We start from the raw sequence: 24,773 nt of genomic DNA, 5'->3' as shown, positions 1-24,773 counted from the left end.
ACCTTATGAAAGAAATACAGATTCTGAAAAGTACTATTTGTTCAAGCAAAGCATAGTTGCGTTTTCCCAGGAAGCGGACAAAGAGCGAACATGAGTTGCTCTAATAGCCCAGGTTGATGGTGAGTAAATCTTAAGAGCTGCTTCAGTGGGGGTGTTTTATGATAGGCCTGCTCTTAGTTTTCATATTGAGGTTGTAAAACTGTGCTGACATCAAAGAGCCAATACTGAGGCTCTGCTGGCTCCTGCACAAGCTTGGGCTTTGTGATTTCTCAGAATGACGCTAAGGGTTGCATAATCGCAGCTACTTATGGGCTGAACTCAGGTCTAGCAACCCATCTAGAAATTTCACACAGCAGCAGACTTGGGGTCTGAGTTACTTAGATGATTATGCCACATGCTCCCTAGCCAGACTGTAGGAGAGCCTTGTAAATCTGGAACATTTGGTACTGATGCGTTTAAGGATAGTGTGCTTTGGCTAACAGCGTTTTATCTATTTGAATACTTATTTTCTCTTCAGGACGTGTTGGGATCCCAGTTTTTACAAAGCAGTCTTAAGCTTTATCTTTTTTTCTTTAGATTATGATTTACCTTATTGATAAGGTACTTCCCGAAAGCTATTTTGTTAATAATCTCCGGGCATTGTCTGTGGATATGGCTGTCTTCAGAGACCTTTTAAGAATGAAGCTGCCGGAATTATCTCAGCACCTGGATACTCTTCAGAGAACTGCAAACAAAGAAAGTGGAGGTAGGTTTCAATGCTATTATAACTCTGAAAATATTTGTCTTCTCTGATTCTGCTGTACAAATGAGCCTAAACATTGAATGGAAATATATATTTCCAGGTATTTTTGTAAGAGCTTGGTGTAATGAAATAGATTTTTAGAGAATGAAAACAAAACTGAAAATAACAAAAGGCCACATGTTGAACCTCTAACTGGTCATAAGTAGGAAGTCAGTCAAGAACCTAATACTAGTACCAGATCAACAACTGAAATGATGTACTCTGGATGGAGTACCACGTACACATCTTACTATCTAGTTAAACTGCTCTAAGCTGGCACCAAACCTGTAGGAGTCTTTAAAACCGAGCTACAGGTACAATTTAGTACAAACTGGTTTTACCTGAACCATTGAGATTATGAAAGAGTAGCTAAGAGCCACTGCCATCTATTGGGCATCATCCAGCTTTTGGAAGTATCTGAGCTCATAGCTGTCATACCTACTGCTTGTACTTCCCTGGCTGTGTGTACAGAATAGTCAGGAGTTTGTTGTACTTCCTGCAAACCAGTGGTCCCCAACCTTTTTGGCACCAGGGACCAGTTTCAGGGAAGACAGTTTTTCCACAGACCGGGGTTTGGAGGATGGTTTCAGGATGATTCAAGCACATTACATTTATTGTGTACTTTATTTCTATTATTATTACATTGTAATACATAATGAAGTAATTACACAACTCACTGTAATGTAGGATCAGTGGGAGCCCTGAACTTGTTTTCTTGCAACTAGATGGTCCCAACTAGGGGTGATGGGAGAAAGTGATGGATCATCAGGCATTAGATTCTCATAAGGAGCGCAAAACCTAGATCCCTCACGTGCACAGTTCACAATAGGCCTTGTGCTCCTATGAGAATCTAATGGTGCTGCTGATCTAACAGGAGGCAGAGCTCAGGTGGTAAACAATGGGGAGTGGCTGTAAATACAGATGAAGTTTTGCTTGCTGCTCACCTCCTGCTGTGTGGCCTGGTTCCTAGCAGGCCACGGACCCAGAGACACCTGAGTGTCTCTAGGCATTTCCTTCTAAACCATTTGAATAATCTCATTTAACTTGGCTCTGCAGTATAACTGTGTGGATTTTATAATGCTTCTGGATAGGCCAATCTTCCCTGTCCCCTAGTCAGACAAACTTTAGTGAGCTACATGTTTTTACCCAAGTGCCTTGCACTTGGCTGTGAGGAACAACCTCAGATTCTAGTCTCTGAACAAAGATACTCCCGTTGTTCATAGCTAAGGAAGAAGAAAATGAATATAGGAAAACAGACATCTTTTTGTTTACACTTAGGTACTTGTATATATTGGCTGTAATTTGAAGGGAGGATCAGTGTAAATATCTAAATATTTATATTTCATAAAAATACATACTGATCACATAAAGTAAGAGGGAGTACTATGTTTTTAATAAATTCAGAAATTTCAAAATTTGCTGGACCCCAGATCTTTAGTTGGAAATATTTTTAAATGTAATGTTTATTCTCTATTTTGGGATTTGCCAGCTATCTTTCTGTTAATGATTTCTAGTTTAACTCCACTGTGGTCTGAGAACTATGTATAACTTAAGAAGTTGATAGATAATTTATAATGAGCAATTTATTCTTGTCAAAGCAGCATTTGAATATAAGTGGGCATTATATGATTGTGAAAATCTGATGGCTTTTGCTTTTGAGAGGCTGAAGTCCTTTCTTTTTCTTCTATTTTTGGTGAGGAAAACTTTCTGCTTAATTTTCAGCTCACTACAATAGGTAGAGCCAAAGTAAGTTTTAGGTTAAGATTTCTGAAGTATTGTAAATATTTTTCGAAGTTCATATTTATTAAGCATACCTGTGTTCTTCCAGAAACATGGCAGTAAAAAGATAGAACAAGAGTTTAGAAATATGAAGAAATCAGTCAGGAAATGTAACAAATTTGAGTGGACATGGAAGACAAGAAAAGGGTATCTGCATACGCTGCCAATTATCATTTCTGAAGGAATTGAATGTGTTTGTTTTATTTCAGGTGGATACGAGCCCCCACTTACAAATGTCTTCACGATGCAGTGGTTTCTGACTCTCTTTGCCACATGCCTCCCTAATCAGACCGTTTTAAAGATCTGGGATTCAGTCTTCTTTGAAGGTTCAGAAATCATCCTAAGGGTGTCTCTGGCTATCTGGGCAAAATTAGGAGAGTAAGTGATTTCCACCTTCTGCTGTGTTCTGTGATGTTGAGGGCCTTAAGCTGTTTTTGTGCTCTAATGTGTAAAGCATCAATATTTAAGTGAAATGAGAAAGTTGTGAACTTTTAAAATTGCTTTAGCCTCCTGAAATCTTAGCAGGCTCATTGCTGGCACATGCAGTCTATTTTGGAGAAGGGGGCAGATGCCTTTAGGCCTGTAGATTCTCCCACTCCTCCTCAAGTGCTTGTGTCCTGGCTAGTTCACTCTTTGTCAGCATCTCTTTGGACACTAGTTGGGAAGAGGGAAAGGAACTTAGGTGGCAGAGAAACTGAAAGATCTGGTTGGGAGTAGGTGAATTTGTTAGTTAATATCACAGTTTGGATTACTGATGAATCTTTATTTTGTTCTGCCTTTCAGGGCTGTGATAAAATCAAATGAGATAACGAGGTATCTAGCCTGGTAGAACACATAGAACTTCTTTCCTTTCATTAAGAATTAATTCTCTGTTGGAATCTGTTACTGCCAAAACATATTACCAAATAGATTTTGCTTTTATTCTTTACTAGTAGCAGGGCTGAAAAAGATAGGGTATTTTTCATTCACCTTTGATATATTATGATTACTACATAAATATTGTGCCTTTTGGGTAACGGAAGAAGCATTAGGATGAAACTTATAGTTAAGAAGCAGTGAAGTTTTTACCGTTTCTCTTCTGGAGCTATAAATGACGAGTGGGTTCCCACAGACAACATGTCACAAAACTAGTAAATCACTGGCACTGTTTTGTTTCAAAAACCTTTTAACTAGCCTTTGTATTTATGGTAAGTTGTTTCCTGGGAGACTTCTGGCATTTTTAGCAATCCTGCAAAGAAAGATCCACCAACTATCGGCCGAGCACAGTAGCTCACGCCTATAATCCCAGCACTTTGGGAGGCTGAGGCGGGTGGGTCACGAGGTCAGGAGATCGAGACCATCCTGACTAACACGGTGAAACCCCATCTCTACTAAATATACAAAAAATTAGCCGGGTGTAGTGCCGGATGCCTGTATTCCCAGCTGCTCGGGAGGCTGAGGCAGGAGAATGGCGTGAATCCAGGGGACGGAGCTTGCAGTGAGCCAAGATCGCGCCACTGCACTCCAGCCTGGACGACAGAGCGAGACACCGTCCCAAAAAAAAAAAAAAGAAGAAAAAAGAAAGATCCACCAACTATCAATTCAGGGACTTAAAAAATTATTATTGTGTGTATTTTTAAATATCACCTAGCTATCTCCTTTGCCTTGGTTTTATTGTACACTGCTTTTCAGCTGGGTAAATAAATTCATCTGTATGGGATTTGGTGTGCTATTTACTTCTCTCTCATTACCTCCCAATAGCTACCTCTTGCTGCAGCCATGTATTTCCAACTTACTCTATACATTGTAAGCCCTTTGAGCTTTGATAGTTTCTTTGGGTATGATAGTCCAGTTGCTGCATAGCTGGTTTATAACATTAAAATAGTAAAGCACTTTACTGTATGATGAGTCAGTTATAATTGCCTTTGTGTTGGTTCTTCATGAAGGAGCAGGAAGAAAAGAGGTGATCCTGGTTTTACTCCTCTTTATCCATTAATCTGTAGGATCAGAATTTATTCCTAAGATCATCCCAGGGATGTCACACTGTTGAAATAATAATAGCTGCAACAAAAGCCAATATTCATTGAGCGCTTGCAATGAACAGGCGCTGTTCTAATTACTCTGGATGGATAAATTCATGTATTCTTCATCATCCTATAAAGTACGCACTGTTGTCATCTCCATTTTATAGATGTGAGAATTAAGGCACAGAGAAGTTCAGTTAATTGTCTAAAGTCACCAAATTACTAAGTAGAATGGCCTGAATTTGAACCCAGGCATTCCTGTCTCTAGAGTCTGTGCTTTTAATAATGTGAATCTACTGATAATAAATGGCTAGTCTTTTTGAAGTTTAGGGGATATATGAATCGGAATGATAGAATTTTAACTCTTTCAGTTTTTGCTTATGATAATTCTGTGTTTTGAGCATACAGCTTGTTAAGGGAAAGGAAAGGCAATTGACATACATCATAAGTGCCTGCAGTGCCTGCCATTGTGTTAGGCAGTTTAAACACATCATCTCATTCAGTTCTCCCAATAACCCTGTGGAGTAGCTAGGGTTATTCTCCCTGTCTTTTCAGTAAGAAAATTTCCCCAGGAAGGTTAATTAGCTAGTTCATAGTCACACAGCCAGTGAATAGCAGAACTGGGACTTCAATATGGATCTTTCTGATTCTAGTGCCTGTAATCTTGCCCACAAACTTCCTGTTGGAAAAACCATAAAAGCATATAGGTAATCTCCAGTTTATGTACACCTGAGTAATGTGCCTTATATGTGGTGATCCAGGACCTCTCCTTTCACCTGACTTCTGCAACTTGGAATTTCTACCTTTCGCTCACCCCAAGGGTACTTGGGAATATGTAAATTGTAGACCATCAGCACACCATCACTAGCATCTCTTTATGTGTCCTTTCTCCTCTGCCCCTGCTGTTTTTGTTTCCTCTCTTGTCACACCATGCCTGGCCCACTGTGGTGTGTCCTCCTTGGTTTCCTCATGGTAATCCACACTTGCCGTGCCACCTCCAGGCAGACCTTGCCAAGGGCACAGCTGTTCCCTCACTCCCTATTTAAAGCCTTTTCGTGACTAATGCTCTGTAGAGGCTCAGCTGGCAGGTGAGGCCTTTGCTCTCTGCTCTCAGTAGCTCTCTTCCCTCAGATCTCACTGGCTTCCTCTGGTCCTGCAACCACTACCCCCATGCTGGTCTCACTGGTTGTGCGGAGCTACTTGCAGTTCCCCAAATAAGGCCTGCTGTCTCCTGCATCTGTGTCTTTGGGATGCTTTTTCTTCCTTGTCAGCCTGAAAAACACTTTTCAAAACTCATCTCAAGCATCATTTCTCTTCTTTACCTCCCAGGGTAAACTTAAGCACTTTTCATTCATGCCCACAGGCTGCTCTACACTTTTATAATAATACTTCAGCAGTTTATTCCATTCATTTATTTACATTTGTGGCAATGGGATTAGAATAACACTCCAGAACCTATGGTTTTTCCATAATCATACTGTTTTGGATGGCTTTATAGAAATCCCCCAATATTAGTATATATCAAAGTTTAGGTCTTCTGGTTGGTGGGAAACTAGAGTTATCCTACAATGCAAAGAATGTTGTCATATAAAATGGAAATACCTAGGCTGGGTGCCGTGGCTCATGCCTGTAATCCCAGCACTTTGAGAGGCCGAGGCAGGTGGATCACTTGAGGCCAGGAGTTTGAGACCAGCCTGGCCAACATGGTGAAGCGCCATCTCTACTAAAAATACAAAAAATCAGCAGTGCGTGGTGGCGGGTGCCTGTAGCCTCAACTACTTGGGAGGCTGAGGCAGGAGGATTGCTTAAACCCAACAGGTGGAGGTTGCAGAGGGCCAAGATCACACCACTGTGCTCCAGCCTGGGCAACAGAGCGAGACTTTGTCACAATAAATAAAAAATAAATAAATAAATAAACAAAATGGAAATACCTGGTACTCTTTGCTTTGGGCTCTTCTGTTTTCCCCTTTCTAGAAGAAAGATTGAAGTCCAGCCTGGCTCACAGGTAGCCAAATGAGTGTCAGATTCTTTATTTACATGTAGAACTGAATGCAAGAAGAGGTGTAACCTCCAAATAGCAGCAGCACCCTGAGAAGAACTCAGAAGATTCTGCCTGTGAAAACACCCCATGGACTGATGAAATATGCAGATACAGTTCTTGTAATTTTCATCTTTTATTCCTACTGTGGTTTGGTTTTAAATCTATTATATTAATGGTATCACTGCAGATCAAGACCAACAGAGTCCCTTAAAGGAGATAATTGTTTTTTAGTACCCAGTTTCATGGTTATGCTTTCTAACGAGTGGTGGGAATTCTGATGTGTAGATTGTGTCCCATGGAAGCAATAAAGATGCCACAGGTGGGATTGTGAGGCTAGGAGAGCCAAGTAGGAATGACAGGACTTATCCAAAACGAGTACCTCAAAGTTGCTTTTGGTATTTTTAAATGTTTCATCCACAGTGGGCTTTACAAATATCAGGATTTTGATATTTGTTGATTGATAACTTGAGTTATTTGATGGCAAAAGGCAACTGCCCCCCCTCCCCTTTTTTGAGATAGGGTCTTACTCTGTTATCCAGGCTGGATTGCAGTGGTGCTATCATGGTTTACTGCAGCCTTGGCCTCCCAGGCTCAGGTGATCCTCCTGCTTTAGCCTCCTGAGTAGCTGGGACCACAGGTGTGCACCACGATACCCAGCTGATTTTTAAAATTATTTGGAGAGATGGGGTCTTGCTGCATTGAGGCTCCTGGCCTCAAGCAATCCTCCTGCCCCAGCCTCCCAAAGTGCTGGGAGTATAGGCATGAGCCACTATGCCCAGTCCAACATATCTTATACCTGCAGCATGTACTGTTACACAGCATGGATGCCCTAAACAAGTTCTATTTTCTGTCCTTTCTTTATCTAGGCAGATAGAATGTTGTGAAACAGCAGATGAATTCTACAGCACCATGGGGCGCCTTACCCAGGAGATGCTAGAGAATGATCTTCTGCAAAGCCATGAACTCATGCAGGTGAGTAGGCCACATGGAGCAGCTTGGCTCAGGGAACCCCGGGCACGGTGGGAACAACCAGTGCTAGAGCAACAGTCTTGAGAAATGTGCTTGGTTAGCTGTCAGACTTCGTTTCTCAAATTGACCAAGAGTCTGTTTATAATTTGATAAGAATCTACGTCATAGAAGGAAGTAAGAAATGAATGATGGGTATTTGTTGTAGCTTTCCATCAGACTGTGTTGCTCAAGTCATTAGCAGCAATATAAACTGGAAAAATACACTGGAAAAAAGAAAATCACCAAGTGCTTATTCTGAATTTTATTCTTAGTCTTTCTTTTCTTTTTTGAGACTGTCTCATTCTGTCACCCTGGCTGGAGCGCAGTGGCACAACCGTTGCTCACTGCAGCCTATGTCTCCTGGGCTTAAGTGATCCTCCCACCTCAGCCTCCTGAGCAACTGGGACTACAGGCGTATGCCACCATACAGCTAATTTTTTATTTTTATTTTTGTGCAGATGGAGTCTTGCCATGTTGCCTAGGCTAGTCTTGAACTCCTAGACTCAAGTGATCCTCCCACTGCGGCCTTCCTAAGTGCTGGGATTATAGGCATGAACCACTGTGCCCAGCCCACTTAGACTTGTGGGGGGAAACACTTATTGTGGGGAATAAATTATTGAGGATAAAAAAGATTATTCTCATCAGCATTTTGATTCATTTGTTTTGCCCACATTTTCAACTCAGGTATATATTAATCATAAATTTTAAAGTGAAAGACTTGAAGGGTTTGGTTATTTTTTATGGCATGTTACTGTACCTCAATATCATATTCATCAAGTCTTTGAAATTGACAGCAAGTATAGAAAAAATAGTTGTCTTATTAACACTCACTCTTCCATTAGATTCTTTTTTTAATTTTTAATTTTTGTGGGCACGTAGTAGGTGCATATATTTATGGGGTACATGAGACACTTTGATACAGGCATGCAATGCATAATAATCAATCACGGTAAATGGGGTATTCATCTTCCCGAATGTTTATCCTTTGTGTTACAAACAATCCAGTTGTACTTTTAAATTTATTTCTAAATGTACAATTAAATTACTATTGACTATAGTCACCCTGTTGTGCTATCAAATACTAGGTCTTATTCATTCTTTCTAACTACTTTTTGTACCCACTAACTCTCTCTACTTTCCTATCAAGTACTCTTCCCAGCCTCTAGAAACCATTCTTCTACTGTCTATCTCCATCAGTTCAATTGTTTCAATTTTCAGCTCCCACAAATAAGTGAGAACATTCAAAGTTTGTCTTTCCATGCCTGGCTTATTTCACTTAATATAGTGACCTCCATTTCCATCCATGTTGTTGCAAATGACAGAATCTCATTCTTCTTTTTATGGCTGAATAGTACTCCATATTGTATATATACCACATTTTCTTATCCATTCATTGGTTGATGGATACTTAGGTTGCTTCCAAATCTTGGCTATTGTGAACAGTGCTGCAAAAAACATGGGAGTGCAGATACTGTTTTGATATACTGATTTCCTTTCTTTTGGGCATGTAGCTAGCAGGGAATTTTTGGATCATATGGTAGCTCTAATTTAATTTTTTTTTTGAGGAACCTCCAACCTGTTTTCCATAGCGGTTGTACTAATTTACATTCCCACCAACAGTGTACAAAGGTTCCCTTTTCTCCACATCCTTGCCAGCATTTGTTACTGCCTGTCTTGATTAAAAGCCATTTTAACTGGGTGAGATAATATTTCATTGTCATTTTGATTTGCATTTTTCTGATGATCAGTGATTTTCTGTCCCCAGGCTGGAGTACAGTGGCACCATCTCAGCTCACCAAATCGTGGTTCAATAATTGCTCCTGGGGGCCAAGCGCGGTGGCTCACGCCTGTAATCCCAGCACTTTGGGAGGCCGAGGCGGGCAGATCACGAGGTCAGGAGATTGAGACCATCCTGACTAATACAGTGAAACCCCATCTCTACTTAAAATACAAAAAATTAGCCAGACGTGGTGGCGGGCACCTGTAATCCCAGCTACTTGGGAGGCTGAGGCAGGAGAATGGCGTGAACCCGGGAGGTGGAGCTCGCAGTGAGCTGAGATCGCGCCACTGCACTCCAGCCTGGGCAACAGAGTGAGACTCCATCTCAAAAAAAAAAAAAAAAATCACTCCTGGGTTCAAGCGATTCTCATGCCTCAGCCTCCCGAGTAGCTGGAACTATAGGTATTTGCCATCACGCCAGGCTAATTTTTGTATTTTTAGTAGAGATGGGGTTTTGCCATATTGGCCAGGCTGGTCTCAAACTCCTGACATCAAGTGATCCTCCCGCCGAGCCTGGCCTCCCAAAATGCTGGGATTATAGGCGTGAGCCACCGTGCCTGGCCTTGAGCACCTTTTCATAAGCCTGTTCGTCGTCTGTATATCTTCTTTTGAGAAATGGCTATTCAGATCTTTTGTCCATTTTTAATCGAATTATAAGATTATAAGAGTTATTTGAGCTACTTGAATATTCTGGTTATTAATCTCTTTTCAGATGAGTAGTTTGCAAATATTTTCTCCCACTCTTTGAGTTGTCTCTTCATGTTGTTGATTGTTTTCTTTGCTGTGCAGGAGCTTTTTAACTTGATATGATCCCATTTGTCCATTTTGCTTTGGGTGTCTGTGCTCGTGGGGTATTACTCAAGAAATTTTTGCCCACTCCAGTGTTTTGGAGAGTTTTTCCAATGTTTTATTGTATTAGTTTCATAGTTTGAGGTCTTAGATTTGAGTTTTTAATCCATTTTGATTTATTTTTGTATATGGCAAGAGATAGGGGTCTAGTTTTGTTCTTCTGTGTATGGATGTCTAGTTTTCCTAGCACTATTTATTGAAGATATTGTCTTTTCCCCAATGTGTGTTCTTGGCACCTTTGCCAATAATGAGTTCACTGTAGGTATGTGGATTTGTTTCTGGGTTCTCTGTTCTGTTCCATAGGTCTATGTGTCTGTTTTTATGCCATGCTGTTTGGGTTACTATAATAGTAGTATAATTTGAAGTCAAATAATGTGATTCCTCCAGTTTTGTTCTTTTTGCTCAGAATAGCTTTGACTGTTCTGGGTCTTTTGTGGTTCCATATAAATGTTAGGATTACTTTTCTATTTCTGTAAAGAATGTCATTGGTATTTTGATAGAGATTGTATCAAATCTGTAGATTGCCTTAGGTAGTATGGACATTTTAACAATATTGATTCTTGCAATCCCTGAACGTGTTGTATCTTCCCATTTTTTTTTGTGTCCTCTTCAATTTCTTTCATTAATGTTTTATGGTTGTCATTGTAGAGCTCTTTCACTTCTTTGGTTAACTTAATTCCTAGGTAGTTAATTTTATTTGTTGCTATTATAAATGGGATTTTAAAATTTCTTTTTCAGATTGTTCACTGTTTGCATATAGAGATGCTACTGATTTTTCTTTACTGGGAGACTTTTTATTATGGCGTCAGTCTTGTTACTTGTTATTGGTGTGTTCAGGTTTTGGATTCCTTCATTGTTCAATCTTGGTAGGTTGTATGTGTCTAGGAATTTATCCATTTTCTCTAGATTTTCTGATTTATTGGTATACAGTTGCTCATAGCAGTCACTAATGATCCTTTGATTTTCTGTGGTATCAGTTGTAATGTCTCCTTTTTCATCTCTGAGTTTGTTTATTTGGATCTTCTCTCTTTTTTTCTTAGTCTGGCTACAGGTGTGTCAATTTTATGTATCTTTTCAAAAAAAACCAACTTTTCATTTCTTTAATCTTTTGTATTGTTTTTTCACTCAGTTTCATTTATTTCTGCTCTGATCTTTATTGTTTATTAATTTTGGGTTTGGTTTGCTCTTGTTTTTCTAGTGCTTTAATATATGTCATTACATTATTTATTTGACGTTTTTCTTCTTTTTTGATGTAGGCACTTACAGCTATAAATTTCCCTCTTAGTACTGCTTTCACTGTGACCCCATAGGTTTTAGTATGTTGTATTTTTATTATTATTTGTTTCAAGAACATTTTCAGTTTCTTTTTTAGTTTCTTCATCGACCCACTGGTCACTCAAGATCATATTGTTTAATTTGTATGTGTTCGTATAGTTTGCAAAACTCCTCTTGTTATTGATTTGTAGTTTTATTCCATTGTGGTCAAAGAAGATAGTTGATACTATTTCAATTTTTTGAATATTTTAAGACTTGTTTTGTGACCTAACATATGATCTATCCTTTAGAATGATCCATGTGCTGAAGAGAAAAATGTGTATTCTATAGGTGTTGGATGAAGTGTTCTGTAAATATCTACTAGGTCCATTTGTTCTATAGTACAGATTAAATTTGATGTTTTTTTTGTTGATTTTGTGTCTGAGTGATCTGTCCAATGCCGAAAGTAGGGTGTTGAAATCTCTAGCCATCACTGTGCTTGGGTCTATCTCTCTCTTTAGCTCTAATAATATTTACTTTATTACATCTGGGTGCTCCAGTGTTGGGTGCATATATATTTATAATCATTATATCCTCTTGCTGAATTGACCCCTTTATCATTACATAATGACCTTTGTCTCTTCTTAATTTTTGTCTTGAAATCTATTTTTTCTGATGGAATTATAGCTACTCCTGCTCCTTTTTTGCCTTCCATTGGTGTGGAATAACTTTTTCCATCCCTTCATTTTCAGTCTATGTGTATCTTTTTTTTTCTTTATTATACTTTAAGTACTGGCATACATGTGCAGAATGTGCAGGTTTGTTACATAGGTATATACGTGCCATGGTGGTTTGTTGCCCCCATCAACCTGTCATCGACATTAGGTATTTCTCCTAATGCTATCCCTCCCTTAGCCCCATACCCCGCGACAGGCCCCAGTATGTGATGTTCCCCTCCCTGTGTCCATGTGTTCTTGTTGTTCAGCTCCCACTTATAAGTGAGAACATGTGGTGTTTGGTTTTCTGCTCCTGTGTTAGTTTGCTGAGAATGATGCTTTCCAGCTTCATCCATGTCCCTGCAAAGGACACGAACTCACCCTTTTTTATGGCTGCATAGTATTCCATGGTGTATATGTGCCACATTTTCTTTATCCAGTCTATCATTGATGGGCATTTGGGTTGGTTCCAAGTCTTTGCTATTGTGAATAGTGCTGCAGTAAACGTAAGTGTGCACGTGTCTTTGTGGTAGAATGATTTATAATCCTTTGGGTATATACCCAGTAATGGGATTGCTGGGTCAAATGGTATTTCTGGTTCTAGATCCTTGAGGAATTGCCACACTGTCTTCCACAATGGTTGAACTAATTTACACTCCCACCAACAGTGTAAAATCATTCCTATTTCTCCACATCCTCTCCAGCATCTGCTGTTTCCTGACTTTTTAATGATCGCCATTTTAACTGGTGTGAGATGGTATCTCACTGTGGCTTTGATTTGCATTTCTTTAATGACCATGATGATGAGCTTTCTTTCATATGTTTGTTGGCTGCATAAATGTCTTCTTTTGAGAAGTGTCTGTTCATATCCTTTGCCCACTTTTTGATGAGGTTTTTTGTGTTTTTCTTGTAAATTCGTTGAAGTTCCTTGTAGATTCTGGATATTAGCCCTTTGTCAGATGGATAGATTACAAAAGTTTTCTCCTATTCTGTAGGTTGCCTAATGATAGGTTCTTTTGCTGTGCAGAAGCTCTTTAGTTTAATTAGATCCCATTTGTCTATTTTGGCTTTTGTGGCCATTGCTTTTTGTGTTTTAGTCATGAAGTCTTTGCCCGTGTCTGTGTCATGAATGGTATCACCTAGGTTTTCTTCTAGGGTTTTTATGGTTTTAGGTCTTATGTTTAAGTCTTTAATCCATCTTGAGTTAATTTTTGTAGAAGGTGTAAAGAAGGAATCCAGTTTCAGTTTTCAGCATATGACTAGCCAGTTTTCCCAACACCATTTATAAATAGGGAATCCTTTCCCCATTGCCTGTTTGTATAAGGTTTTTCAAAGATCAGATGGTTGTAGATGTATGGTGTTATTTCTGAGGCCTCTGTTCTGTTCCATTGGTTTATATATTTGTTTTGGTACCAATACCATGCTGTTTTGGTTACTGTAGCCTTGTAGTATAGTTTGAAGTCAGGGTAGTGTGATGCCTCAAGCTTGTTCTTTTTGCTTAGGAGTGTCTTGGCTATATGAGCTCTTTTTTGGTTCCATATGAAATTTAAAGTAGTTTTTTCTAATTCTGTGAAGAAAGTCAATGGTAACTTGATGGGGATAGCATTGAATCTATAAATTACTTTGGGCAGTATGGCCATTATCACGATATTGATTCTTCCTATCCATTAGCATGGAATGTTTTTCCATTTGTTTGTGTCCTGTCTTATTCCTTGAGCAGTGATTTGTAGTTCTCCTTGAAGAGGTCCTTCACATCCCTTGTAAGTTGTATTCCTAGGTATTTAATTCTCTTTGTAGCAATTGTGAATAGGAGTTCACTCATGATTTGGCTCTCTGATTGTCTATTATTGGTGTAGAGGAATGCTTGTGATTTTTGCACATTGATTTTATATCCTGAGACTTTGTTGAAGTTGCTTATCAGCTTCAGGAGATTTTGGGCTGAGATGATGAGGTTTTCTAAATATACAATCGTGTCATCTGCAAACAGAAACAATTTGACTTCCTCTCTTCCTATTTGAATACCCTTTCTTTCTTTCTCTTGCCTGATTGCCCTGGCCAGAACTTCCAATACTATGTTGAATAGGAGTGGTGAGAGAGGGCATCCTTGTCTTGTGCCAGTTTTCAAAGGGAATACTGCTTCCAGCTTTTGCCCATTCAGTATGATATTGGCTGTGGGTTTGTCATAAATAGCTCTTATTATTTTGAGATATGTTCCATCAATACCTAGTTTATTGAGTGTTTTTAGCATGAAGGGGTGTTGAATTTTATCGAAGGCCTTTTCTGCATCTGTCGAGATAATCGTGGTTTTTGTCATTGGTCCTATTTATGTGACAGATTATGTTTATTGATTTGCATATATTGAACCAGCCTTGCATCCCAGAGATGAGGCCAACTTGACTGTGGTGGGTAAGCTTTTTGATGTGCTGCTGGATTTGGTTTGCCAGTATTTTATTGAGGATTTTTGCATTGATGTTCATCAGGGATATTGGCCTGAAATTTTCTTTTTTTGTTGTGTCTCTGCCAGGTTTTCATATGAGGATGATGCTGGCCTCATAAAATGAGTTAGGGAGGAGTCCCTCTTTTTCTGTTGATTGGAATAGTTTCAGAAGGAATGGTACCAGCTCCTCCTTGTACCTCTGGTAGAATTTGGCTGTGAATCCGTCTGGTCCTCGGCTGTTTTTGGTTGGTAGGCTATTACTCCTCAATTTCAGAACTTGTTATCGGCCTATTCAGGGATTTGACTTCTTCCTGGTTTAGATTTAGGAGGGTGTATGTGTCCAGGAATTTATCCATTTCTTCTAGATTTTCTAGTGTATTTGCATAGAGCTGTTTATAGTATTCTCTGATGGTAGTTTGTATTTCTGTGGGATCAGTGATGATATCTCTTATATCATTTTTTATTGTGTCTATTTGATTCTTCTCTCTTTCTTCTTTATTAGTCTGGCTAGCAGTCTATCTATTTTGTTAATCTTTTCAAAAAACTACCTCCTGGATTCATTGATTTTTTTGAAGGGTTTTTCATGTCTCTATCTCCTTCAGTTCCACTCTGATCCTCATTTTATGAGGCCAGCATCATCCTCATACCAAAACCCAGCAGAGACACAATAAAAAAAGAAAATTTCAGGCCAATATCCCATTTGCTTGGTAAATCTTCCTCCATCCCTTTATTTTGAGCCTATGTAGTCTTTGCACATGAGATGGGTCTTCTGAATACAGCACACTGATGGGTCTTGACTCTTTATCCAGTTTGCCAGTCTGTGTCTTTTAATTGGGGCATTTAGCCCATTTACATTTAAGATTAATATTGTTATGTGTGAATTAGATCATTATGATGCTAGCTGGTTATTTTGCTCGTTAGGTGATGCAGTTTCTTCATAGTGTCGATGGTCTTTACAATTTGGTATGTTTTTACAGTGGTTGGTACCAGTTTTTCCTTTCCATATTTAGTGCTTCCTTAAGGGGCTCTTGTAAGGCAGGCCTGGTGGTAACAAAATCTCTCAGCATTTGCTTGTCTAGGATTTTATTTCTCCTTTGCTTATGAAACTTAGTTTGGCTGGATGTGAGATTCTGGGCTGAATATTCTTTTCTTTAAGAATATTGAATATTGGCCTTCACTCTCTTCTGGCTTGTAGGCTTTCTGCAGAGAGATCCACTGTTAGTCCGATGGGCTTCCCTTTGTGGGTAACCTGACCTTTCTTTGGCTGCCCTTAACATTTTTTCCTTCATTTCAACCTTGGTGAATCTGAAGATTATGTGTCTTGGGGTTGCTCTTCTCGAGGAGTATCTTTGTGGTGATCTCTGTATTTCCTGAATTTGAATGTTGGCCTGTCTTGCTAGATTGGGGAAGTTCTCCTGGATAATATCCTGAAGAGTGTTTTCCAACTCAGTTCCATTCTTCCCGTCACTTTCAGGTACACCACTCAAATGTAGGTTTGGTCTTTTCACATAGTCCCATATTTCTTAGAGGCTTTGTTTGTTCCTTTTCATTCTTTTTTCTCTAATCTTATCTTTGCACTTTATTTAATCTCTGATATCCTTTCTTCCGCTTGATCAATTTGGCTATTGACACTTGTGTATGCTTCACAAAGTTCTCGTGCTGTGTTTTTCAGCTCCATCAGGTCATTTATGTTCTTCTCTAAACTGGTTATTCTAGTTAGCAATTCCTCTAACCTTTCTTCAAGGTTCTTAGCTTCATGGTTCTTTAGCTCAGAGGAGTTTATTATTACCCACCTTCTGAAGCCTACTTCTGTCAATTCGTCAAACTCATTCTCTGTCTAGTTTTGTTCCCTTGCTGGTGAGGAGTTGTGATCCTTTGGAGGAAAGGGGGATTCTGGTTTTTGGTATTTTCAGTCTTTTTGCGCTGGTTTTTCCTCATTTTCATGGATTTATCTACCTTTGGTCTTTGATGTCAGTGACCTTTGGATGGGCTTTTTGTGTGGATGTCCTTTTTGTTGATGTTGATGTTGTTCCTTTCTGTTTGTTAGTTTTCTTTCTAACAGTCAGGCCTCTCTGCTGCATGTCTGCTGGAGTTTCTTGGAAGTCCACTCCAGACCCTGTTTTCCTGGGTATCACCAGTGAAGGCTACAGAACAGCAAAGATTGCTGCCTGTTCCTTCCTCTGGAAGCTTTGTCACAGAGGGGCACCTGCCAGATGCCAGCCGGAGCTCTCCTCTATGAGGTGTCTGTCAACCCCTGCTGGGAGGTGTCTCCCAGTCAGGAGGCACGGGAGTCAGGGACCCACTGGAGGAGGCAGTGTGTCCCTTAGCAGAGTTCAAGCACTGTGCTGAGAGATCCACTGCTCTCTTCAGAGCCAGCAGGCAGGAACATTTAAGTCTGCTGAAGCTGCGCCCACAGCTGCCCCTTCCCCCAGGTGCTCTGTCCCAGGGAGATGGGAGTTTTATCTATAAGCCCATGACTGGGGCTGCTGCCTTTCTTTCAGAGATACCCTGCCCAGAGAGGAGGAATGTAGAGAAGCAGTCTGGCTACAGCAGCTTTGCCGAGCTGTGGTGGGCTCCTCCCAGTTCGAACTTCCTGGCAGCTTTCTTTACACTGTGAGAGGAAAACCACCTACTCAAGCCTTAGTAATGGTGGACGTCCCTATCCCCACCAAACTTGAGCGTCCCAGGTCAACTTCAGACTGCTGTGCTGACAGCGAGAATTTCAAGCCAGTGGATCTTAGTTTGCTGGGCTCCCTGGCTTCAGCCCCCTTTCCAGAGGAGTGAACAGTTCTGTCTTGCTAATGTTCTAGGCACCACTGGGGTATGAAAAAAAAACTCCTGCAGCTAGCTCAGTATCTGCCCAAATGGCCGCCCAGTTTTGTGGTTGAAACCCAGGGCCCTGGTGGTGTAGGCACCCAAGGGAATCTCCTGGTCTGTGGGTTGTGAAGACCATGGGAAAAGCATAGTATCTGGGCCGGAATGCATCATTTCTCATGGCACAGTCTCTCAAGGCTTCCTTTTGCTAGGGGAGGGAGTTTCCTGACCCCTTGCGCTTCCTGGGTGAGGTGATGCCCCACCCTGCTTCAGCTCACCCTCCGTGGGCTGCACCCATGGTCTAACCAGTCTCAGTGAGATGAACTGGGTATCTCAGTTGGAAATGCATCAGTCACCCACCTTCTGCATTGATCTTGCTGGGAGCTGCAGACCAGAGCTGTTTCTATTCAGCCATCTTGCCAGCTACCTGAGTCTATGTGTATCTTTACAGGTGAAGTGTGTTTCTTGTAGGAAACAGATCATTGAGTCCTATGTTTTCATCCATTCAGCCACTCTGTGTCTTTTGATTGGAGAATTTAGTGCATTTACATTCAGTGTTATTGATAAGTAAAGCCTTACTCCTGCCATTTTGTTATTTGTTTTCTGGTTGTTTTGTGGACTTCTGTTTCTTCTTTCCTTCCTTCCTATCTTCCTTTTTTGTGAAGGTGATTTTTCTCTGGTGGTGTGCTTTAATTTCTTGCTTTTTATTTTTTGTGTATTGTATGTTTTTTGATTTGAGGTTACCATGACACTGGCACATACTATCTTAAACCTATTATTTTAAACTGATGACACCATAACACTGGTTGCATAAACAAACATGCAAAAAGAAAACTAATAAAAACTCCATACTTTAACTTTGTCCCTCTGCTTTTTAACTCCTTGTTGTTTCTCTTTATGTACTGTCTGTCTTAAAAAGTTGTTCTAGTTATTATTTATTGGTCCAGCATTTAGTCTTTCTTTCTCTTTTTTTTTTTTTTTTTTTTTGAGACGGAGTCTTGCTCTGTTGCCCAGGCTGGAGTGCAGTGGCACGATCTTGGCTCACTGCAAGCTCTGTCTCCCAGGTTCACGCCATTCTCCTGCCTCAGCCTCCTGAGTAGTGGGGACTATAGGTGCCTGCCACCATGCCTGACTAATTTTTTTGTATTTTAGTAGAGACAGGGTTTCACCGTGTTAGCCAGGATGGTTTCGCTCTCCTGACCTTGTGATCCGCCTGCCTTGGCCTCCCAAAGTGCTGGGATTACAGGTGTGAGCCACCGCACCTGGTCATCATTTAGTCCTTCTACTTAGGTCAAGAAAAGTTAATACACCACAATTACAGTGTTATCCTAAATTTGTGTTTTTCTGTGTGCTTACTATTACCAGTGAGTTTTTTACCCTCACATGCTTTCTTCTTGCTCATTAACATCCTTTTCTTTCAGATTGAAGAACTCTCTTTAGCATTTCTTATAGGACAGGTCTAGTGTTGATGAAATCCCTCAGCTTTTGTTTGTCTAGGAAGGTCTTTATTCTTCCTTTATGCTTCAAGGATATTTTCGCTGGATATACTTACTATTCTAGGGTAGAAGTTTTTTTTTTTTCTTTTGGCAGTTTAAATATGTCATGCCACTCTCTACTGGTTATGCCACTCTCTCCTGGCCTGTAAGGTTTCCACTGAGAAGTCTGTTGCAAGACATATTGGAGCTCCATTGTATGTTACTCATTTTTTTTTCTCTTGCTGCTTTTAGCATCATTTCTTTACCCTTGACCTTTGAGAGTTTGATTGCAAAATGCCTTGAGGGAGTCTTCTTTGGGTTAAATCTGTTGGTGTTCTATAACCTTCTTGTACTTGACTGTTGATGTACTTCTCTTGGTTTGGGAAGTTCTTTGATATTATCTCTTTGAATAAGCTTCCTATCCCTATCTCTATCTCCACTTTAAGGCCAGTAACTCTTAGATTTGCCCTTTTGAGGCTATTTGCTAGATTCTATAGGCATACTTCATTATTTTTTGTTCTTTTTTCTTTTATCTTCTCTGTGTATTTTCATATAGCCTGTCTTCAAGCTCACTAATTATTCTATTTGATCAATTCTGCTATTAAGAGACTCTGATGCACTGTTCAGCGTGTTGATTGCATTTTTCAAGTCCATAATTTCTGCTTAACTATTTCACTCTTTTTGTTAAATTTTTATGAATTATCTGTCTGAAAGGTCATATATCTCTGTTACTCCAGTACTGGTCCCTGGTGCTTTATTTAGTTCATTTGGTGAGGTCATGTTTTCCTGGATGGTGTTGATGCTTGTAGATGTTCTCTTGTGTCTGGACATTGAAGAGTTAGATATTATAGTCTTCACAATCTGAGCTTGTTTGTGCCTATCCTTCTTGGGAAGACTTTCCAGGTGTTAGGACATTCTTGCATTGCTACAAAGAAATACTTGAGACTGGATAATTTATAAAGAAAAGAGGTTTAATTGTATAAGGCTGTATAAGCAGCATGTATAAGCAGTATAAGCTGTATAAGCAGGCTGTATAAGCAGCATGACTCTGGCATCTGCTTGGCTTCTGTGGAGGCCCAGGGAGCTTTTAATCACGGCAAGGTAAAGAGGGAACAGACATGTCACATGGCCAGAGCAGGAGGAAGAGAGAGTTAGATGGGGGGCGGTGCCACACACTTTAAACAACCAGATCTTATGTGAACTCAGCAAGAACTCACTTATCACCAAGTGAATGGCCCAAGCCATTCATGAGGGATCTGCCTTCATGATCCAAACACCTCCCACCAGGCCCCACCTCCAACATTGGAGATTACAATTCAACATGAGATTTGGGTGAGAAAAATATCCAAATCATCACCAGGTATTACAAGGGACTTGGGCCCCAAGCCCAATAATGCTGTGGTTTTTTCAGACTTGTAGAGATACCACCTTGGTGGTCTTTCAGAAGATCTGGAAGAATTCTCTGGATTACCAGGCAGAGACTCTTATTCTTTTCCTTTAATTTCTCTGAAACATGTGGAGTCTCTCTTTCTGTGATGAGCCCTCTGGAACTGGGGGTGTGGTGATGCAAACACCCCTATGGCCACTACCACTGGGACTGTGCTGGGTCAGACCTGAAGTTAGCTCAGCATTGGGCCTTGCCCAAGGCCCTTCCCTTCAGGGCAGTGAGTTCCCCCCAGGCCCCAGGTGTGTCTAGAGTTTTTTTCTGGGAGCCAGGGTTTGGAGTTAAAAACCTTAGAAATTTACCTGATAGTCTTTTCTACTGCAGCTAAGCCGACACTGAACCTACAATACAAAGCTCTTCCTGCTCTTCCCTCCCCATACCACAGGCAGAAGAGCTTCTACCTGTGGCCACCACCACTGGTCCATAGGGGATTCTGCTGGGCCACTACCAATGTTTGCTTAAAGCCCAAGGGCTCTTCCATCAGCTTATGGTGAATGCTGCGAGATCCAGGATTCACCCTTCAGGGCAGTAGGCTCCCCACTGCCCCAGGGCAGGTCCAGAAATGCTGTCCAAGAGCTTGGGCCTGCACTCAGAGACCCCAAGAGCCTGCTTGTTGCTCTACCCCACTATGGCTGAGCTGGTATCTAGGGTGCAAGACAAAGTCCCCTTTACTTTTCCCTCTGCTTTTCTCAAACAGAATGAGTCTTTCACCATAGCCACCACAGCTGGGAATATGCTGGGTCTCCCCTGAAACCAGCATGTCTCAGAGCTTGGGCCCATGGCATACTCCCTGGATATTGCTGGTTGTTATTCAGGGTCCAAGGACTCTTTAGTCAGCAGGTGATGAATCCTGCAGGTGTTGAGTCCTTCCCTTTAAGGCAGGGGTTCTCTTTTGGCCCAGGGTGTGGCTAGAAATGTCATCTGGGAGCTAGGGCCTGGAATAGGGGCCTCATGACTCTGCGTGGTGCCCTATCCTGCTGTGGCTGAGCTGCTATCCAAGATGCAAGGCAAAGTCCTCTTTACTCTTCATTCTCCTCTCCTTAAGCAGAAGGAAGAAGTCACTTTCATTGCTATGAGCTGCACTGCCTGGGGTTGGGGGAGGGATGGTGCAAGCTCTCCTATAGCCAAACCAGCTTGTGTCTCCCTAGGTCATGTGCCACCCTAGTTCACTGGCTGTAAGCCCAGCCTAGCACTAGGAGTTGCCTAGGAATTGCAGTCCTTGTGTCTAAGACTGCTGTTCAGGTTTACCTAGGACCCCAGAGCACTTTGGTCTGCAATGGCGAGGCTTGCTGAGGAACTCGAGTTCCAACAGCTGAGATGGGCGATTCCCCGCTGGCTAGGTCTGGTTCAAATGCCACCTCTGTGTGTGAATGCTGACTGAGCCCAGCACAACTTCGCTCTCCATTGTGACAGAGCAGCACTGAGTTCAATGTAAAGTCCTCCAGTCACTGCACTCTCCCATCCGCAAGTGCACAGACATTCTCCATGTCTTATGGCCACTGCCAGGGGATTGGGGGAGGGGTGGCGTCCATGACTGAAGACTGTCTCTCCTTCCCTTCTCAATGCCTCTTTCCACGATATGGAGTTCAAATCAGATATTGTGATTATTCACCTAATTTTTGGTTCTTGTTATGGTGCTTCTCTGTGTACAGATAGTTGTTAAAATTTGGTGTTGCAGCAGGGGGCATGAATGGTAGAAGCGTCCATTCTGCCATCTTGCCTGCCGCCTGCCCTCCATTCCCACCAAACTTACTAATTCATTAAACAAACATTTATTGAGAATCCATGGTTAGTTTTCTGCCTTTTCTTTTCCAATAAATGTTGAATTAAACCCAACTTGTAGATGATGGCTGTCTTTCTAGATTCCCTCTGCTCTAGTACAGAATGAGTCTTTTACCATAGCCACTACAGCTGGGAATATGCTGGATCTCCCCTGAAGCCAGCATGTCTCAGAGCTCAGGGCCCATGGCATACTCCCTGGATATTGCTGGTTGTTATTCAGGGTCTTTAGTCAGCAGATGATGAATCCTACCAGTGCTGGGTCCTTCCCTTTAAGGCAGCAGGTTCCCTTTTGGCCCAGGGTGTGGCTAGAAATGTCATCTGGGAGTCAGGGCCTGGAATAGGGGCCCAGCATTTTGCAACCAGAGTAATGATCCATGCTTACTGCTTTGCTCATTTCCTTGCTCTACACTAAATCCTTCAGCACTTCCTTGTTACTAACCACAGTAAATAAAATGCTTCAGCCTGATTTTCTATACTCTATATTAACTTCTCCAAATATTTATTGAGCACCTCTAAATGTCAGGTAATGTGCCAGGTGCAGGGACACAGAAGAAAGCATGGGCTATGTCATCAGGAGTCTATAGTCTCCTAGAGCACAGTGTGGGGAGTGCACCGAGGGAGGGGCTGGGGGCTGAGGAAGAGAGAAGACTTCATCTAGCCTGGGGGGCAGGGGTGGAGTGAGTTGGAGGAGAGGAAGTTAGGAAAGCCTTTCATGAGGAAATTCATGTCTGGTTTTACCTTTACAGAGAATAGGATTTGACTAGGCTGTGTGTGTGTGTGTGTGTGTGTGTGTGTGTGTGTGTGTGTGTGTGTTGAAGGCTCTGGTGCAGAGTGGAGAGTCCATTCGTGTTTGAGAGAGCAGCATGTGTCAAGGTCTGTTGATAACATACTGCATAAATGTGAGGGGGACTGTCAGAAGGCTGGAATTCAGGGACTGGCTCATGAAAGACCACAATGCCTGGTAAGGCACTTGGACTTGATGTTTCAGGTCAGTGATTGAGAGATTGTATTTGCTGGAGTTCTAGGGCTTCTGTGGACCCTTTGGAAAGGGGAATAGAAGAGCTATGGACCTGAAAGATTTTAAGGAGAGGAGGAAAATGGTTTGAGTTTCGTTTTGAGTCAACTCCACAGGCAGCTCTGTGAAGGATGGATTTCAAAGGGACAAGTCTGACAGCAGGAGGGCCTGTGAGGAGGCAGTGAAGGGTGGAAACAGACGGGAACAGAGACAGTACTTACAAGGTGAAATTGACTGGACTTGGCCATGGAAAAGGGATACAGCAGTGAAGAAAAAGTAATGGGGGAGAAAGGGCAACCCATAATCTCCTGGCTTAGAAGGAAGAGGGCAAGTTTCTGAGGGGAGGAGGATGGGTTCATTTTCAGATAGATTGCTTTAGAGGTGTACTTGGACTGCCCCGTTCCTGACCTATCCAAAGGTGTTCCTGCTATTTCACAGACAGACTGTATGGCACTGGTCATAGCTCTGTTCCCATCCAGGCCTCTGTAGGCCATTGCTCATTCTGCGACAGGGCTTGTGGTCCCTCCGATGCTGCATCTGTGAAAATCCTATTTGCCCACCTGGATGCTGCTCAGTCTCTTCTCTTTCCTGCTCCAGAGCCTCTGTTATTTCAGGACTCATGGATGATGGTTCCTCTGTACTCCTCCAGTACTAAAGATTCTTTTTTTTTTTTTTCTTTCTTTTTTTTTTTTTAAAAAACATTGTCTCACTTTGTCACATAGACTGGAGTGCAGTGGCATAAACATGGCTCACTTCAGTCTTGACTTCCTGGGCTCAAGCGATTCTCCCACCTCAGGCCCCCCAAGTAACTGAGTCTACAGGCATGTGCCACAAGTCTGGGCTAATTTTTAAATTTTTTGTAGGGATGGGGTTTCACCATGTTGCCCAGGCTGGTTTTGAACTCCTGGGCTCAAGCAGTCCTCACTCCTCAGTCCTGCAAGTAGCTGAGACTACAGGTGCATGCCACCATGCTTGGCTAATTTTTTTAAATGTATTTTAGAGATGGAGTTTTGCCATGTTTCCCAGGCTGGTCTTGAACTCCTGGGCCTCAGGCGAGGCCTGCCTTGGCCTCCCAAAGTGTTGAGATTACAGGCATGAGCTACTGCACCCACTGCTTTTCAAGTATATTACTTTTTTTTCTGTAAGTAGCAAGTTCCTTAATGTTAGGGGCTTCAGCAACATCTAGCCTAGTGCGAAGAATACAACTGGTTACTGAGTGAATACACAGAATCATGAAATGTTAGATCTTGAGGCTGTGGTTTTCAAGCTGGACTGTGTAAGAAACATCCCAGGAATATATGAAAATGCAGACATTTGGCCCATGGGTGGTTCTGATACAGGTGGTTTTCAGAAAACACTTAAAGAAACACTGGCTTTAAAGAAACTTAAAGATCAATTAAGCTAATTCTGTCATGTTAGAGAGAGGAAACTATGAGTTGGAGTGTGAGCACCCTGTCGGTTTCTCAGATTGTCTAGTGACAGACCCAAGACTGCCCCCGGGTCCCCGACTCCTAGCCGAATGCTTTTCCTCACCACCCAACACACTGCTTCCACCTATTCAAAAGATGTCTTTCTAAAAGCTGAAATCCTCTTTAG

General features: G+C 41.5%; 1 protein-coding gene across 3 annotated transcripts in view; it reads left to right on the top strand.

Annotated features, from left to right (window-relative positions):
- The window catches only part of TBC1D30 (TBC1 domain family member 30), a 105,179-nt gene that overhangs the window by 59,976 nt on the left and 20,430 nt on the right, over window positions 1-24,773 (top strand). For all 3 annotated transcript variants that reach the window (XM_030822296.1, XM_003252717.4, XM_030822295.1), the window contains 3 exons: window positions 577-745; window positions 2,770-2,938; window positions 7,471-7,576. In XM_030822296.1, coding sequence (XP_030678156.1) covers window positions 577-745; window positions 2,770-2,938; window positions 7,471-7,576 — 444 coding nt within the window. The remainder of the gene's footprint in view (window positions 1-576; window positions 746-2,769; window positions 2,939-7,470; window positions 7,577-24,773) is intronic.

Source organism: Nomascus leucogenys, chromosome 11, assembly GCF_006542625.1.
Source record: "Nomascus leucogenys isolate Asia chromosome 11, Asia_NLE_v1, whole genome shotgun sequence".
In the NCBI taxonomy this organism is placed as follows: Eukaryota; Metazoa; Chordata; class Mammalia; order Primates; family Hylobatidae; genus Nomascus; species Nomascus leucogenys.
The sequence above is the reverse complement of the archived record's forward strand: the minus strand, read 5'-3'. Positions and strand labels throughout refer to the sequence as shown.